The 17,421-nt window shown below is 48.0% G+C and overlaps 1 protein-coding gene across 1 annotated transcript in view; it reads right to left on the bottom strand.

Moving 5' to 3' along the window:
• Positions 1-17,421, bottom strand: part of LAMA2 (laminin subunit alpha 2) — a 500,110-nt gene that overhangs the window by 360,263 nt on the left and 122,426 nt on the right. Inside the window, exon 4 of the mRNA XM_054393014.1 lies at positions 5,392-5,634. Coding sequence (XP_054248989.1) covers positions 5,392-5,634 — 243 coding nt within the window. The remainder of the gene's footprint in view (positions 1-5,391; positions 5,635-17,421) is intronic.

The raw sequence follows: 17,421 nt of genomic DNA, 5'->3' as shown, positions 1-17,421 counted from the left end.
TACACACCCACAGACATCCTCTGTACACACCTACAGACCCACAGACATCCTCTGTACACACCTACAGACTCACATACATCCTCTACACACACCTACAGACCCACATACATTCTCTGTACACACCTACAGACCCACATACATCCTCTGTACACACCTACAGACCCACATACATCCTCTACACACACCTACAGACCCACAGACATCCTCTGTACACACCTACAGACCCACATACATCCTCTGTACACACCTACAGACCCACATACATCCTCTGTACACACCTACAGACCCACATACATCCTCTGTACACACCTACAGACTCACATACATCCTCTGTACACACCTACAGACCCACATACATCCTCTACACACACCTACAGACCCACATACATCCTCTACACACACCTACAGACCCACATACATCCTCTGTACACACCTACAGACCCACATACATCCTCTGTACACACCTACAGACCCACATACATCCTCTGTACACACCTACAGACTCACATACATCCTCTGTACACACCTACAGACCCACATACATCCTCTGTACACACCTACAGACCCACATACATCCTCTGTACACACCTACAGACCCACATACATCCTCTGTACACACCTACAGACTCACATACATCCTCTACACACACCTACAGACCCACATACATCCTCTGTACACACCTACAGACCCACAGACATCCTCTGTACACACCTACAGACCCACATACATCCTCTACACACACCTACAGACCCACAGACATCCTCTGTACACACCTACAGACCCACATACATCCTCTACACACACCTACAGACCCACACACATCCTCTACACACCTACAGACTCACATACATCCTCTACACACACCTACAGACCCACATACATCCTCTACACACACCTACAGACCCACATACGTCCTCTGTATACACCTACAGACCCACATACATCCTCTACACACACCTACAGACCCACATACGTCCTCTACACACACCTACAGACCCACATACATCCACTGTACACAACTACAGACCCACATACATCCTCTGTACACACCTACAGACCCACATACATCCTCTGTACACACCTACAGACCCACATACATCCTCTGCACACACCTACAGACCCACATACGTCCTCTACACACACCTACAGACCCACATACATCCTCTGTACACACCTACAGACCCACATACATCCTCTGTACACACCTACAGACCCACATACATCCTCTACACACACCTACAGACCCACATACATCCTCTGTACACACCTACAGACCCACATACATCCTCTACACACACCTACAGACCCACATACATCCTCTGTACACACCTACAGACCCACATACATCCTCTACACACACCTACAGACCCACATACATCCTCTGTACACACCTACAGACCCACATACATCCTCTACACACACCTACAGACCCACATACATCCTCTGTACACACCTACAGACCCACATACATCCTCTGTACACACCTACAGACCCAGACACATCCTCTACACACACCTACAGACCCACATACATCCTCTGTACACACCTACAGACCCACATACATCCTCTGTACACACTACAGACCCACATACATCCTCTACACACACCTACAGACCCACATACATCCTCTACACACACCTACAGACCCACATACATCCTCTGTACACACTACAGACCCACATACATCCTCTGTACACAACTACAGACCCACATACATCCTCTACACACACCTACAGACCCACATACATCCTCTGTACACACCTACAAACCCACACTGTGATGGTTTGTAACTGTCTTTTTAATTTTTCCTTGCAAAGTTCAGAACAGAGAAAGTGAAAGAATGTAAATAAGTCACTATTGGGTGTAAGAAAGCAAAATAACGATTGTTCTAAACACTTCCATTGGATAGATAGAAATGTTTAAGAACTATTACCCAAAACAAAGTAGGCACTCTGCACATTCTGCGTTCTGCAGTGGGGGCAGTTGCTGGGCTGTCTGGCTGCTGTTTCTTCTTCTCTTCTGGCTGAAGATAACACACTGACCTTGGCAGCTAAGTTAACAACTTTCTGTTCTAACTAACTCTGCTTCTCTGTCCAGGGGGATCTGGGGGGAAGCTCCTGGGAGAGAGAGGCCCCTTTGGGAGGGTCCCCTTGGGGGGAAGCAAAGGGAGATCGGTTGTGCTTTTTTTCTGTTGATTGTATATATTTGTGAATGTTGTGAATTTTGTATATTTGTACATATTCATTGCATTTCATTGTAGATTTTAGACTCTGCTTGTAAATACAGCTTTCCATTTGCTTCCAGACTGAGCTAGCCTGGTTATTGTTGGTGGGGGGGGGAATTTCAGCTCACACCGACACAGTTAAGAATTATGAATTGCACAATTCAGAGGAGAATTCAGCTCCACTCTTGAAGCTTTAAGCTAATGTTTCAGTCACATAGAGGAGAATGTTCAATAGTGTTGGTTAACTCAGCCAGTGGGCAACACAAGGAGGCACCACCACAACCAAGAGGACAGCACACTGCTGGCATCAATATCTGTCTGTGAGAGAATTAGATAATCAAAGAACTGAACAATGTAGACTAAATTAATTATTGGAATAATTACTTTACTGTTGCATTTTCAGTGCAGAGATTTCACCCAAAGCAGCTCTGGACAATCCTTTGCAAGTGATACTCTGCTCATTCACATTTTACTCCCCCGTCAAAAGCCTCCTGCTGGAAGCACTTTCAACCATTGCACAAATGTGAGCACTGCTCCTGTGAATATCATTTTGTCTCCTAGATTTTACTGAACAGATACTCATTCAAATGATGCAGCTACAGCCACTGCAACTATGGAGACACAGAGAGTTGGGGCTGTTCAGTGTGGAGAGGCGAAGTCTCTGAGGAGACCTTATTGTGGCCTTCCAGTATCTGAAGCTCCCTACAAGAAAGCTGGGGAGGGACTTTTGAGGGTGTCAGGGAGTGATAGGATTGGGGGGAATGGAGCAAAACTAGAAATGGGTGGATTCAGATTGGATGTCAGGAAGAAGTTCTTCCCCATGAGGGTGGTGAGAGACTGGAACAGGTTGCCCAGGGAGGTGGTGGAAGCCTCATCCCTGGAGGTTTTTGCAGCCAGGCTGGATGTGGCTGTGAGCAACCTGCTGTAGTGTGAGGTGTCCCTGGCCATGGCAGGGGGTTGGAACTGGCTGAGCCTTGAGGTCCCTTCCAACCCTGACAGTTCTATGATTCTATGATTCTAACACCAAGCACAAAGTACTTGCAATGCTTTTTCCTGGGTGTGCACTTGGTTTTGTATCTAATCATAGAATCATAGAATGGATTCATAGAATCATAGAATGGAAGTGTCCATAGAAGGGCAACAAAGCTGGTGAGAGGCCTGGAACACAGCCCTATGAGGAGAGGCTGAGGGAGCTGGGGGTGTTCAACCTGGAGCAGAGGAGGCTCAGGGGTGACCTCATTGCTGTCTACAACTACCTGAGGGAAGGTTGTAGGCAGGTGGGGGTTGGTCTCTTCTCCCAGGCAACCAGCACCAGAACAAGAGGACACAGTCTCAAGTTGTGCCAGGGGAGGTCTAGGCTGGAGATTAGGAGGAAGTTCTTCACAGAGAGAGAGATTGCCCATTGGAATGTGCTGCCCAGGGAGGTGGTGGAGTCACCATTGCTGGAGACATTCAAAAGGAGACTGGATGAGGCACTCGGTGCCATGGTTTAGTTGATTGCTTAGGCCTGGATGATCTGTTGGACTGGATGATCTTGGAGGTCTCTTCCAACCTGGTTGATTCTATGAATCTATGATTCTATAATTTTGTTGGAAAAGCCCTCTAAGAGATCATTGAGTCCAACCATCGACCCAACGCCACCATGGCCATTAAACCATGTCCCAGAGTGCCCTGGCCACACATTTTTTCAACACCTCCAGGGATGGGGACTCCACCACCTCCCTGGGCAGCCTGTTCCAACCCCTGACCACTCTTGCAGCAAAGAAATTTTTCTGCATCTCCTTCCTAAACCTCCACTGGCACGACTTCAGGCCATTTCCTATCCTTCTATTACCTGATGCTAGGGAGAAGAGACCGACCCTACTCTCCAGTCTCAATCTCCTCTCTCCCAGCTCAAAGCCATTGTCCCTCATCCTGTCACTCCCAGCCCTTGTCAAAAGTCCCTCCCAAGCTCTCCTGCCTTTCAGGTACTGGAAGGCTGTTCTAAGGTCTCTCTGGAGCTTTCTCTTCTCCAGGATGAACAGCCCAAACTCTCTCAGTCTGTCCCCATAGAGGGGCTCCTCCAGCCCTCTGATCATCTTTGTGGCCTCCTCTGGAACCTCTCCACCAGCTCCACCCAGATCTGGAGGCAATGCTGCAGTTGTGGTCTGAGCAGAGCAGAGCAGAGGGGCAGAATCCCCTCTCTCATCTTGCTTGCAGCACTACAGCTACAGGTCACACAGCTACATTTCCCTTACTATTGTAACCACAGAACCTCATTCCCATCTCCACCACATCTTTTCTAAGCCCAGATTTGAAACAAATGGCTGGTCCATGAGTCATGTGCCTAAAGTCATGAAGAAATAGTAGAAACCTCTGACAGGAGAGGGATGAACAGGTATACACAGAGACAGAGGGTCAGTTGCACACTCTTCAATATAATAAATTAAACTCTGAGTAAAACCATTAACATTGTACATCCTGGCTTCTACCCAGAGACTGAAAATGTGACTCAAAGTCATTTAATTACTTCTCTGGTTCTACATTTTTTCCCCCAGAACTCTCACATTTGTTCACAAGTGACACAGGAACATATTTCAAGCACCTAAAGTTCTCAGAACATACTAGTGCCTGCCTGGCAGCTCCTTCACCTCCTGGGTCACTGTGTACTCTATGCTTATTGGAGTGTACCTTCTATTAAAAATATTTATTTTTTCTTTTTTAGAATAGTTTAGGTTGGAAGGGACCTTAAGGATCACCCAGTCCCAACTCCACTGCCATGGGCAGGGACACCTCCAACAAGAACTGTCCAAGCTGGCCTTGAACAGGGAGGGAGCATCCACAACCTCCCTGGGGTCCCTAAAGCTGCCCCAGGGGAGGTTTAAGCTGATATTAGGAAGAAATTCTTCCCAGAAAGAGAGATTGGCCATTGGGATGTGCTGCCCAAGGAGGTGGTGGAGTCACTGTCCCTGGAAGTGTTTAAAATAAGACTGGATCAGGCACTTAGTGCCATGTTTTAGTTGATTAGATGGTGCTGGGTGATAGGTTGGACTTGACGACCTTGAAGGTCTTTTCCAACCTGGTTAATTCTGTGATTCCGTCATTCTCCAGGCAGATCTAAGCCAGTCAAGCAAAGGCAGTTTGTTTCCTGCCAGGCTGCAGTGCACACAATCACTTCTGCTCTTACCTCTCCATTCTCCAAAGGATGGATTTTGGAATAATAAGAAGTGCAGATGACTTCATCATCTTTCAGATAAGAAGGGGTGCCAGGGCGCGGGTGAATGTTGTAGCGCGTCAGGCACTCGCTGTCTGTGATGGCGTAGTACTGCCAGGGCTGATAGTGCTCCCCGTCCTGAGAGCGCTCCAGGATCCAGTTCCCAGGCCGAGGGGAGTTAGCTGCCTTCACAATCACGTAGGCAATCTGGAAAACCTGGCAAGCACATGAATTGTTAATATACATGGAAATACAGAATCAGGAATTCATTTGGATTTCTTAACAGCTCCCGACCTCGGAGGAGCAGAGGTGGTGATGGTGTTTAGGCTTTTGCCCCTCAGAATGCAGTACGGTCTCTGATCCTCAGAATCACAGAATGGCTTGAATCAGAAGGGACCACAAAGATCATCCAGTTCCAACCCCCTGCCATGGGCAGGGACACCTCCCACCAGCCCAGCTTGCTCAAGGCCTCATCCAGCCTGGCCCTGAACACCTCCAGGGAGGGGACATCCACAACCTCCCTGGGCAACCTGTGCCAGTGTCTCACCACCCTCACTCTCAATAATTTCTTCCTCATCTCCAGTCCCAATCTCAAAGCCATTGCCCTTGTCCTGGCACTCCCAGCCTTTGTCAAAAGCCCTCTCCAGATTTCACAGAATCACAGAATGTTAGGGGCTGGAAGGGACCCCAAAAGCTCATCCAGTCCAACCCCCTGCCAGAGCAGGGTCACCAAGAGCAGGACACACAGGAACTCATCCAGGTGGTTTTGCCTATCTCCAGAGAAGGAAGACTCCACAACCCCCCTGGGCAGCCTGCTCCAGTGTTCTGTCACCCTCACAAGGAAAAAAAAATTTCTTCCCGTTTCCATGGAACTTCCTGTGCCTCAGCTTCCACCACTGCCCCTTCTGCTGGCATCACCCAACAGAGCCTGGCTCCAGCCTCTGGGCACTCACCCTGCACATCTTTATCACCAGCAATGAGGTCACCTCTCAGGCTCCTCTTCTCCAACCTACAGAGCCCTCAGCTCCCTCAGGCTCTCCTCATAAGGAAGATATTCCACTGCCTTCAGCATCTTTGTGGCTCTGTGCTGGACTTTCTCTTGTAGCTCCCTCATGACCTGAGGGTCCCAGAACTGGACACAGTATTCCAGATGTGGCCCTCACCAGGGTGGAGTAGAGGGGGAGGAGAACCTCTCTCGACCTACTAACCACAGCCCTTCTAATCCACCCCAGGATGCCCTTGGCCCTCTTGGCCACGTGAGCACATTGCTGGCTCATGGTCAGCCTTCCATCCACCAGGACCCCCAGGTCCTTCCCTGCATGGTTATGTGACTACCTGAGCACTGATTCCACTGCAATTCTCTAAGAACAGAAATAAATTCTCCAGCAGCATTTCTGACAAAACAAGATGAGCTGCATTAGGCCCAGAGAGAATTTGCAAAAGGAATTAAAAAGCACTCAGAGGTCCCCAGAACTTAGCAGGTGATTGCTAAAGCTGCAGTTTTGAGTCAGATGTTTGCAAGGTTTGTTTTCAGCTCATGGAATTGGGTTTGTTTCTGTGTGTGTATTTACAGACAAACTCTTCCTGCCATGCAGCAGAGTTTGGCAACTCAACTCCATGACTGTGAGGAAGAAGCAGAGATTTAAGCTACTGAAAAGCAATCAGGTCCCACTGAAGTCATTCTATAAAACCTCCTTGTTTCAATCACATGACTGGCAACTGGGGCCATAAATAAGCTTTATAGGACACAGACACATCAAATCTCCCTCTAGACAGAATGCAAGCATGCAATCAATGCTCATTATGGTCCATTTCCCCTGCCTATTCAATTGATTTATCCAAGGCTTCTTTCTGCTCACAGGCTTCTGGAATGCAAGCCACAAACCTTTGCAATTGCAGAAAACCATCCCTTAGTGATGCTGTTTTGTTTTGTTTTGTTGGGGTGTTGTTTTTTAACCTAGTAACCTGGAGATGCTACAGAGGTGGAGCTGGAGCTAAGGAAAGGAACCAGCTGTCTCCATTAGAAACACAGAACACAGAGCAAGCTGAGAGCTCCAAGGGGCAGTGCTGTGGGCACAGGAGGATGCCAGAGGGTATCATGGATACAATGGTGTTGGTTTAGTACTTGATGTTTTCTACATCAGGGAGTCACTGCACAGAAGCTGCATGGTTCAGAGTTAGTAATAGAATCATACCATTGTTTCACTTGGAAAAGACCTCTAAGATCATCCAGTCCAACCATCAACCCAACCCCACCATGGCCATTAAACCATGTCTCAGAGCACCATGCCCACAGGTTTCTTGAACACCTCCAGGGATGGGGACTCTACCACCTCCCTGGGCAACCTGTTCCAATCCCTCACCACTCTTGCACCAAAGAAATTTTTCCTACTCTCCAACCTAACCCTCCCCTGGCACAATTTCAGGTCATTGCCTCTCCTATCACCTTAGACTACAGAAAATAGCCCAACCCCCACTTCACTGCAGCCTCCTTTCAGGGAGCTGTAGAGAGCAATGAGGTCCCCCCTCAGCCTCCTCTTCTTCAGACAAACACCCCTGGGTCCCTCAGCTGCTCCTCCCTAGCCCTGTTCTCCAGACCTTTCCCCAGCTTCATTGCCTTCCTCTGGATCTGCTCTAGCATCTCAATGTCCTTCTTGAAGTGAGGGCCCAAAACTGAACCCAGGAATCAAGGTGTGGCCTCACCAGTGCTGAGACCAGAGACAGGATTTCCAAAGAGGTTGTGAAGACTCCTCTGGAGCTTTTGAGACCCACCTGGATGCATTCTTGTGTGACCCACCCTAGGTGATCCTGCTTTGGCAGGAGGGTTGGACTGGATGACCCCCAGAGGTCCCTTCCAACTCCTACCATTCTGTGATTCTGTGCAGTATTTTTTTCCCTTTGCTTGCTTTTGAACATGAGGCTGTGTGGGAGAAGGAAACTTTCTGCAGCTACTTTTCAAATTAGAGCCCTGTTTCAATGACATTCCCTGCACATTCTGCTGAGGATTTGTTTGCAGTCTCATTTCTTACCTCCTAGGATGGCTTACAGCCATTTATTCTATACCTTTTAGCATACTCTGTAAATGAAACTGCAACAAAATCCTATTAAAAGAGCAGTGGAGAGGAGCCAGCACACTGCATGTCAGAGTGGGGTGACCACCATTTCTCTTAATCTAAACTAGACAGTGAAAAAAGTTTCTCAGTGTAAATAAAACACTACACAGGAAGGGCTGTTTTTAACTACCACTCACATACAGCTTCCATCCTGATCCAGTCCACAGCCAGTCTCCTACTACTGTCCTAGCCTCTGAGAGCTCCTGTAGTGGCTTCTGCAATGGCAATGACCTATCTGCAACCCACTAACGTGGGAAACATTCTCTTTTCTCACAGGACCAGAGAGTGGTGGGGGTTGGACATGACCTCTGGATATCTTTGAGTCCAACCCTCCTGCTAAAGCAGGTTAGTCTACATCAGGTTGCATGGGGACATGTCCAAGTGGGTTTTGAAAGTCTCCAGAGAAGACTCCACAACCTCCTTGGGCAGCCTGCTCCAGAGCTCTAGCACCCTCAAAGTGAATTTATTTTTTTTTCCTTATGTTTATGTGGAACCCCCTGTGTTCCACTTTGTGTCCATTGCCCCTTGTCCTATCACTGCCAGAACACCTCTAAGAAGAGTCTGGCTCCATCCTCCTGACACTCTCCCTCTAGCTATTATCAATATTAATGATGTAAGGCTGCTCTTCTCCAGGATAAACAGTCCCAGCTCTCTCAGCCTTCCTTCGTAAGGTCAGTGTTGCAGTCCCATCAGCAACTTCGTGGTGGAGTCACCATCCCTGGAGGCAATCACGAAATGTATGAAGATGGCACTTTGGGACATGGTTTAGTGGCCATGGTGGTGTTGGGTTGATGGACGGACTGAATGATCTTAGAGGGCTTTGCCAACCAAAACAATTTGATAGTTCTGTGATTCTATCTTGTTACACAATACTGACCTTTAAGATCATCAAGTCCAATCATTAGCCTAACACTGATAAATCCTTGATTAAACCTAAGCGCTACATCTACAAGATTCTTAAATACCTCCAGGGATGGGGGCTCCACTATCTCCCTGAGCAGCCTGTCCCAGTGCCTGAGAACCTGTTCAGTGAAGAAATTCTTCCTGATAGTCAACCTAAACTTTCCTTGGTGCACCTTGAGAGAAGCTATTTCCTCTCTTTCTATCACTCGTTACTTGGATAACAGTCCCCACCTCATTGCAGCCTCCTCTCAGGGAGCTGTAGAGAGCAATGAGGTCTCCCCTCAGCCTCCTCTTCTCCCTAAGAGAACACTAAACACCCCCAGTTCCCTCAGCTGCTCCTCCCCAGCCCTGTTCTCCAGACCCTTCTCCAGCTTCATTGCCCTTCTCTGGACCTGCTCCAGCACCTCAATGTCCTTCTTGTAATGAGGGGCCCAAAAGTGAACCCAGTATTTGAGATGTGGCCTGACCAGTGCTGAGGGTAAGACCACAACCCTAGTCCTGATACCCACTGCTTCTGATCCAGGCCAGGATGCTGGTGGCCTTCTTGGCCACCTGAGCACACCCTGGCTCATGTTCAGCTGGTTGTCAACCAACACCCCCGGGTCCCTCCCTGCAGAGCAGCTTTCCAGCCACTCCTCCCCAAGCCTGCAGTGCTGATGGGGGTTGTTATGACTCAAAATGCAGGTTGGATGTTTAAGGCCACAAGGTTTAGCAGTACTTATGCCAGGCTGTAAGGAAACAAGCTTCTGGCCATGTTCCCAGGAAAGGAGAACTGTGCTCCCTTGCCCTCTGAACTGGGGTAACAACACAACATCATTGTGGTAAATAAGAAGGTACACAGACTGCTGATGGGAGACTCCTTTAGACCTATCACATTCTCCTGTGGAGGAAATGAAGTGGGAATCCTTGTGCAGAATGGTGTGGTCCTGTGTTTTATCTCCCAGGTGGTTCTCACTCACATGAACAGTTTCTGAGTGAAGGATTAATTTTTTAACTGTAAGCTCAGGTGGGCATCAGGCACAAGGAGATTTCCTGCTTCACTACCTAACCCTATGCAGATTAATGATTCACTTCAGCTCTAGCTGAATAATATTAGTGTAGCAAATTATCCTCTCCAGGAGGATGCACTTCTCCATGTCTTATGAGGCATTCATAAGAAGATACAGTGCTATAACTTAAGGAACTGTTCTTCACAAGATGTGCTTCACAGATCTCACTGCTGAGACAATTACCAGGGAAAATGAGACCCAAGACTCATTTTGTTGCTCATCTGGAGGATTGTTGTCTATAATTTAGTCTAAATAGTCCTTTAAGCCTTTCCCATTTCCCTCCCACTCCCATAATTACACTATGGTCACATGAGCAGAGCAGGTAGAAACAAGTGCCAGCTGCATCAGGCAGTTGGGATTGCTCTGCCTTCACATTTGGATCAGGAAGCTCTGGTCTCCAGCCTACACTCTACTGGACCTGTACCAAGCAGGATGTCCTCTAAGATTGTACAGTTATTACAGCAATTGACAGGTGTCAGCTTCTTGATGCTATCTGAAAAGTAAACCAGAGAAGCTCCATTGATTTCCCTGTGGGAACAGAAGCTCAGGGTTCCCATATTCTAGGAGACTTGGCTCCAGACAGCTGAGCAGGTTCACTGCCTTTTGATTGTGGAAGCAAATACAGCAGAACTCAGTGACAGGCTTTATTGGTGCTTGTTTACTCATGCCACTGAGCTCTAGCTGGCTCTGTTACAGTAGCCAGAACACCATTTGCTGAGCAACTCCACAACAAGGCAAGGGTTACCCTACCTTTGTGTCTGGAGAAAGGCAGTTTCCAGTGTTTGGGAAGTCAATGTTGCTTCTGTGGCATTGACTTGCTTTAAGAATCACAGAATCACAGAACTGTTTCAGCTGGAAAAAACATTCCACATAGAGCCCAACCATGGACCTAAGACCACCATGGTCATTGAACCATGTTCTGAAGTGCCATGTCCACATGTTCTTTGCATGGGTACTCCACCACCTCACTGGGGAGCCTCTTTATCTACAGTCTAAACAAGCCCAGCTCCCTCAGCCAGTCCTCACAAGACCTGAGCTCCAGACACTTGTGAGCTGGGCTGCCCTGTTTATGTTGCTCTGGGCAGCCATGTGGGTGTCCTTCAGAAATAGGAGCTCTGCCTTGCTACAGTCTTAACGTGAAGACAGAGTCACAGCAGCCTTGCATCCATCAGATTCAGTAACTTCTAGTACCTAGGATGGCCAACAACCAGGAATCATAGATCTAAACAAATCCTCAAAGCACTTAGAACAGTGCTCCTTGATCATTAACTCCTATGAATGCACTCATGTGTAGGAACAACCACGAGATGTGTAGGATGTCAGGCATCTCAAAGCAAACTTCACATTGCCACCAGGTTGCCTCTTGGAAGAGCCTCTCCTTCAACAGGCTTAAGAATGGTTTCAGCTTTGGGCCCCTCACTCCAAGAAGGACACTGAGGTGCTGGAGCAGGTCCAGAGAAGGGCAACAAAGCTGGGGAAGGGTCTGGAGAACAGGGCTGGGGAGGAGCAGCTGAGGGACCTGGGGGTGTTTAGTGTAGACAAGAGGAGGCTGAGGGGAGAGCTCATTGCTCTCTACAGCTCCCTTGAAGAGGTTAGAGTGAGGTGGGGTTGGTCTCTTCACTCTAATAACAAGCGACAGGAGGAGAGGAAATGGCCTGAAATTGTGCCAGGGGAGGGTTAGGCTGGAGATGAGGAAAAATTTCTCTGCTGCAAGAGTGGTCAGGGATTGGAACAGGCTGCCCAGGGATGTGGTGGAGGTGTTCGAGAAACCTGTGGCCATGGCACTTGGGGATGTGGCTTAGTGGCCATGGTGGTGTTGGGTTGCTGGTTGGATTCAATGATCTTAGAAGTCTTCTCCAACCAAAATGATTCTGTGGTTCTGTGACACAAAACAGATGAGACTTAGCTACTTCTGCTGGTGAGCTGAAGCAGAGGTTTTGTGAGTGCCAGAACCAGCTGCTCTTGTTCTCAGAGGCTGAAATCCACTCCTTCTGACTCCATGTGAGCATCCATAGGTCTGTTCAGAGAGACTGCTATGGGTTATTGTTGTGCCTATTATTTATGAGGAAGCAGACAGTTTTGATGCAAGAATTTCCAAAGAATTGCTATTGAAGAACAACTACTCCTTTTCATTTTAGTCTTGCATCCAACTCAGACAGACAAAAAGTCTCCCTTACAAGTGGAGCAGCACTCCAGATTCCTGAACCAACCATCAGGCACAGATCTTTGTCTAGCACCATCCTCAGAGACAGTGGACATGCTTTCCAGCATTTTGCTCACAGTTAGAAATGTTGTAATTGAAAGAGCTGGCACAGGAAAACACAGAGATGCTGAGCAGGATTCTGCTAATAGCAGTTTAGAGCTGAACAGCTCCCCAGCACCCTGCAGCTTGCCTTCTAATGACAACCTCTCTCCCCATCATCTGAGCAGCTTCCAACTGAAATGCTGCTACCAGATGGGGAATTGGGGCTGAAGGATGTACATACTTGATTCCAATATTAATCTTGTATTTTTTTGTCCACGGTGTAGCCAACAGTTTGGCTTACTACCTAAGTCATCATCTGTCCCAGAAAAATCACAGCTGTGAGTGTCATGCAAAATAAGGTTTCTACAGCACCTTGTGGGAAAACCTAACTCTGCTTTTACCACAGTAAACCTTGCAAAGCCCTGAGCTGTGTGTCTCCATATCAAGACAAGTTTCAGATAGAAACCTTCCTTTTCTAATTAGACAAAAACTCACTTATTTAGAACTGTTCAATTGCGTGGGTTGGAAAAGACCTCTAAGATCATCAAACCCAACCTTCAACCTAAGACCACCATGGCTGTTAAACCATCAGACCAATCCCTACCTAATTTCAGCCTCCTTTCAGGGAGCAATGAGTTCTCCCCTCAGCCTCCTCTTCCCCCCACTAAACACCTCCAATTCCCTCAGCTGCTCCTCCTCACCAGCCCTGTTCTCCAGACCCTTCTCCAGCTTGGTTGCCCTTCTCTGGGAAGGCTCAATTTCATACTCCACTCAGTCGTAGAATCTTAGAATCAGTCAGGGTTGGAAGGGACCACAAGGATCATCCAGTTCCAACCCCTGCCATGGGCAGGGACACCTCACACTACATCAGGCTGGCCAGAGCCTCATCCAGCCTGGCCTTAAACACCTCCAGGGATGGGGCCGCAACCACCTCCCTGGACAACCCATTCCAGGCTCTCACCACTCTCATGGGGAAGAACTTCTTCCTCACATCCAGCCTGAATCTCCCCACTTCCAGCTTTGTTCCATTCCCCCCAGTCCTATCACTACGTGATAGCCTAAAAAGTCCCTCCCCAGCTTTCTTGGAGCCCCCTTCAGATACTGGAAGGCCACAAGAAGGTCACTTTAGAGCCTTGTCTTCTCCAGACTGAACAGCCCCAACCCTCTCAGTCTGTCCTCATAGCAGAGCAGCTCCAGCCCTTTGCTCATCCTGGTGGCCCTTCTCTGGACACCTTCCAGCATGTCCATATCCCTCTTGTAATAGGGTCCCATTAATACCTGCAGAAGATACACTTTGTTTTTAAAAAACAACTGAAATTATCTCAACTTAAACCACTCTCAGCTTTCTCCAACCCCTGTGCAGAACTACAGAGAGGCCTGGGGTCCTTTAAGAACATTTCCTTCTCCTTGAGAAAAATTGATCCCTTTAAACATGTCTCAACTTTTGCTCACGTTGTAAGTAAAAGATGATTATATCTTGGGCCATTTAAAAATATGTATCTGTATTAAAAGCAAAGTCTATTAAAGCACTGCACTTTATAAAATGTCAAACTGCAAAGCTCTCAAGTCAGCCAGCTGCTGAATATCTAAAACACATTAAGGCAAATGGGGGGAGGAAGGGAGGGAGTTGGTACCTGTAAAGCTTCTGGCAACGTCAGCTTTGTCCTTTGCAATTTTCTCTGTTGGTTTTCTCCATTACCCACTGCTCAGTTGTTTTGTGGAGGCCTCAAAAAGCACAGCTGCTTTCTGCTGGCCATTTTCTTTGTTTTCTTTTTTTTTTTTTTTTTTTTTTGCTGCTCATCACTGGCCTGGTGTAGACCAGAACTGAAGGTTAAAGTTAGCAATTTCTTTTCACAGTGCTTTTAAATAATAGCAGAAAGCAAGTAGTTTTCTCTTTATTTCCTAAGGCTAATCACTTCTTTCCATGGAGATAGAGTATGGTGAGGAAAGGAAAATTGATGGGCATGACAATATTCAAACCTTTCTTCTTCAAGCCTAGACAACAGGAGAGCAGAACAGAAAAGGTGCCGAATGTTTGTTGTTGGGTTTCTTTCTTTTTATTGCTTGCTCCAGGAGCTGATGCTCAGCTTGGGTCCAGGAGTGTTGAGAGTAGCCAGGGTAAAGTGTTCTCGTTTCATTCAGTGAGGTTTCCACACAGTGCCCTCTCACCAGCTGTGTTTCAGGGTGACCTGCCTGTTCCTCTAGCTTCAGTGGAAAAGAACCACCACAGCTGTTTGCTGAGGCTCCATTTAAAAGTTCTAGAGGGCACAAACCTTGAAACCTAAGCACTTAAAAATTATTCATAGATTCATAGAATGGGTTGGGTTGGAAAGGACCCTAAAAATCCACCTAGCTCCAAACCTCTGCCATGGGCAGGGACACCTCCCACCAGCCTAGTTTGTTCAAGGCCCTGTTCAAGACCTTGAAACCCTCCAGGGAGGTGTTCACCTCCACAACCCCCCTGGGCAACCTGTTCCAGTGTCTCCTCACCCTCACTCTAAAGAATTTCTTCCTCATCTCCAGTCACAATCTGCCCTCTCCCAGCTCAAAGCAATTGTCCCTCATCCTGTCACTCCCAGCCCTTGTCCAAAGTCCCTCCCCAGCTCTCCTGGAGCCCCCTTCAGATACTGGAAGGCTGCTCTAAGGTCTGCCTGGAGCCTTCCAGGGAGCCTTCTCCAGGCTGAACAGCCCCAACTCTCCCAGCCTGTCCCTATCCAGGAGGTGCTCCAGCCCTCTCCCATGACACACTCGCAGCAATTCCTTATATTTTAATTCCATAATACTAATTTTGACATAGAAAAAACTGCTTAGTCTCATTGTACCTCTTGTCTTTTCCAGGTGACTCCTAGTAACCTCACCTTGAATATCTCCAAGGATGGGGCCTGAACTACCTCCCTGGGCAACCTGCTCCAGTGTTCCACCACCCTCATGGTAAAGAACTTGTTCCGAACATCCAATCTAAATCTACTCTTGTTCTATCACTCCAGGCCTTTGTAAACAGACCCTCTGCAGCCTTCTTGTAGGTCCCCTTCACATACTGGAAGGTCACTATTAGGTGTCCCCAGAGTCTTCTCTCCTCCAGGCTGAACCACATAAGAAAAACTATAAATTATCACAACATTTTTTAATCACAGTATCACCCAGTTTGGAAAAGACCTCTGAGATCACCAGGTCCAACCTATTACCTAATCCAGCACCTCATGACAACTAATCCATGGCTCCAAGTGCCACAGCCAAGCTTTTTCTGAACACCTCCAGGGACAGTGACTCCACCACCTCCCTGGGCAGCACATCCCATGGCCAATTACTCTTTCTGGGAAGAACTTTCTCCTCACCTCCAGCCTGAACTTCCCCTGGCACAGCTTGAGACTGTGTCCTCTTGTTCTGGTGCTGGGTGCCTGGGAGCAGAGCCCAACCCCCACCTGGCTACAACCTCCCTTCAGGTAGTTGTAGAGAGCAATGAGGTCTCCTCTGAGCCTCCTCTTCTCCAGGCTAAACACCCCCAGCTCCCTCAGCCTCTCCTCACAGGGCTGTGCTCCAGACCCCTCCCCAGCCTCCTTGCCCTTCTCTGGACACATTCAAGTCTCTCAGTGTCCTTCTTAAATTGAGGAGCCCAGACCTGGACACAGCACTCAAGGTGTGGCCTAACCAGTGCTGAGCACAGGGCAGGATGACTTCCCTGCTCCTGCTGGCCACACTATTCCTGATGCAGGCCAGGATGCCATTGGCTCTCTTGGCCACCTAGGCACACTGCTGGCTCCTGTTCAGCTGCTGTCACCCAGTACCCCCAGGTCCCTTTCCACCTGACTGCTTTCCAGCCACTCTGTCCCTACCCTGTAGCACTGCATGGGGTTGTTGTGGCCAAAGTGCAGCACCTGGCACTTGGACTTGTTGAATGCCATCCTGCTGGACTCTGCCCATCTGTTCAGCCTGGCAAGGTCCCTCTGCAGAGCCCTCCTAGCCTCCAACAGATCAACTCCTGCTCCCAGCTTGGTGTCATCAGCCAGGTTGGGAAAAATATGCCTTGTGAACTGCAGCTGGAAGCATTTGGTTACTTAGAGATCATTCTGACTAACCACAACACAATACAGTTATGGTCTGATTTAGCGGGGAACATAAAAAAAACACTGGGTGAAATAATGATGTTGAGGCTTATTGTGAATACAACTCCTCAGCCCAGCTGGCAGCACTTCCCATGGTGGGAATTGCCACTGATCTTTCAGGGCTATGATGGCTTCTTAGCATTTCAGAATGCTTTGGAGAGGGCTCCCTGCACCTCTTCTTGCCCCTCTGGTAAAGAACACTTTCTTTTGTAATGCTGCAGGAAAGTCAACCCCAGTAACTCCACTAACACTTGTTTGTTAGAACATCTGAAAGCTTAACTCAGCAGGCCCTGCTGGAGTTAGGGCTGCTATAGATGTGCACTCTCAGGCCTTAGCTAAGGGAAGAGGTCACTCCTGTTTCTTTAGGCTTTTGTCTGAGTGAGATCAGTGTGCAAAACTTGATTCTGAGACATCTGGATGACATCTGCTACCTGTGTGCATATATTCTCTGCTTCCCATCGAGAGAAAGCCAGGTGGAAAGCTGGGGAGGATACTTACTGCTAGTATGGAAGCCAGGTAGCTCTCCACAATTTTCATTGTGATGTCAAAATATTTACTACAACTGTTTTGTTTGCACAATTACTAATAAT

The sequence above is a fragment of the Indicator indicator genome, chromosome 27, assembly GCF_027791375.1.
Source record: "Indicator indicator isolate 239-I01 chromosome 27, UM_Iind_1.1, whole genome shotgun sequence".
NCBI lineage: Eukaryota > Metazoa > Chordata > Aves > Piciformes > Indicatoridae > Indicator > Indicator indicator.
Note: the sequence above shows the minus strand (reverse complement) of the source record. Positions and strands in the feature narration are given on the sequence as shown.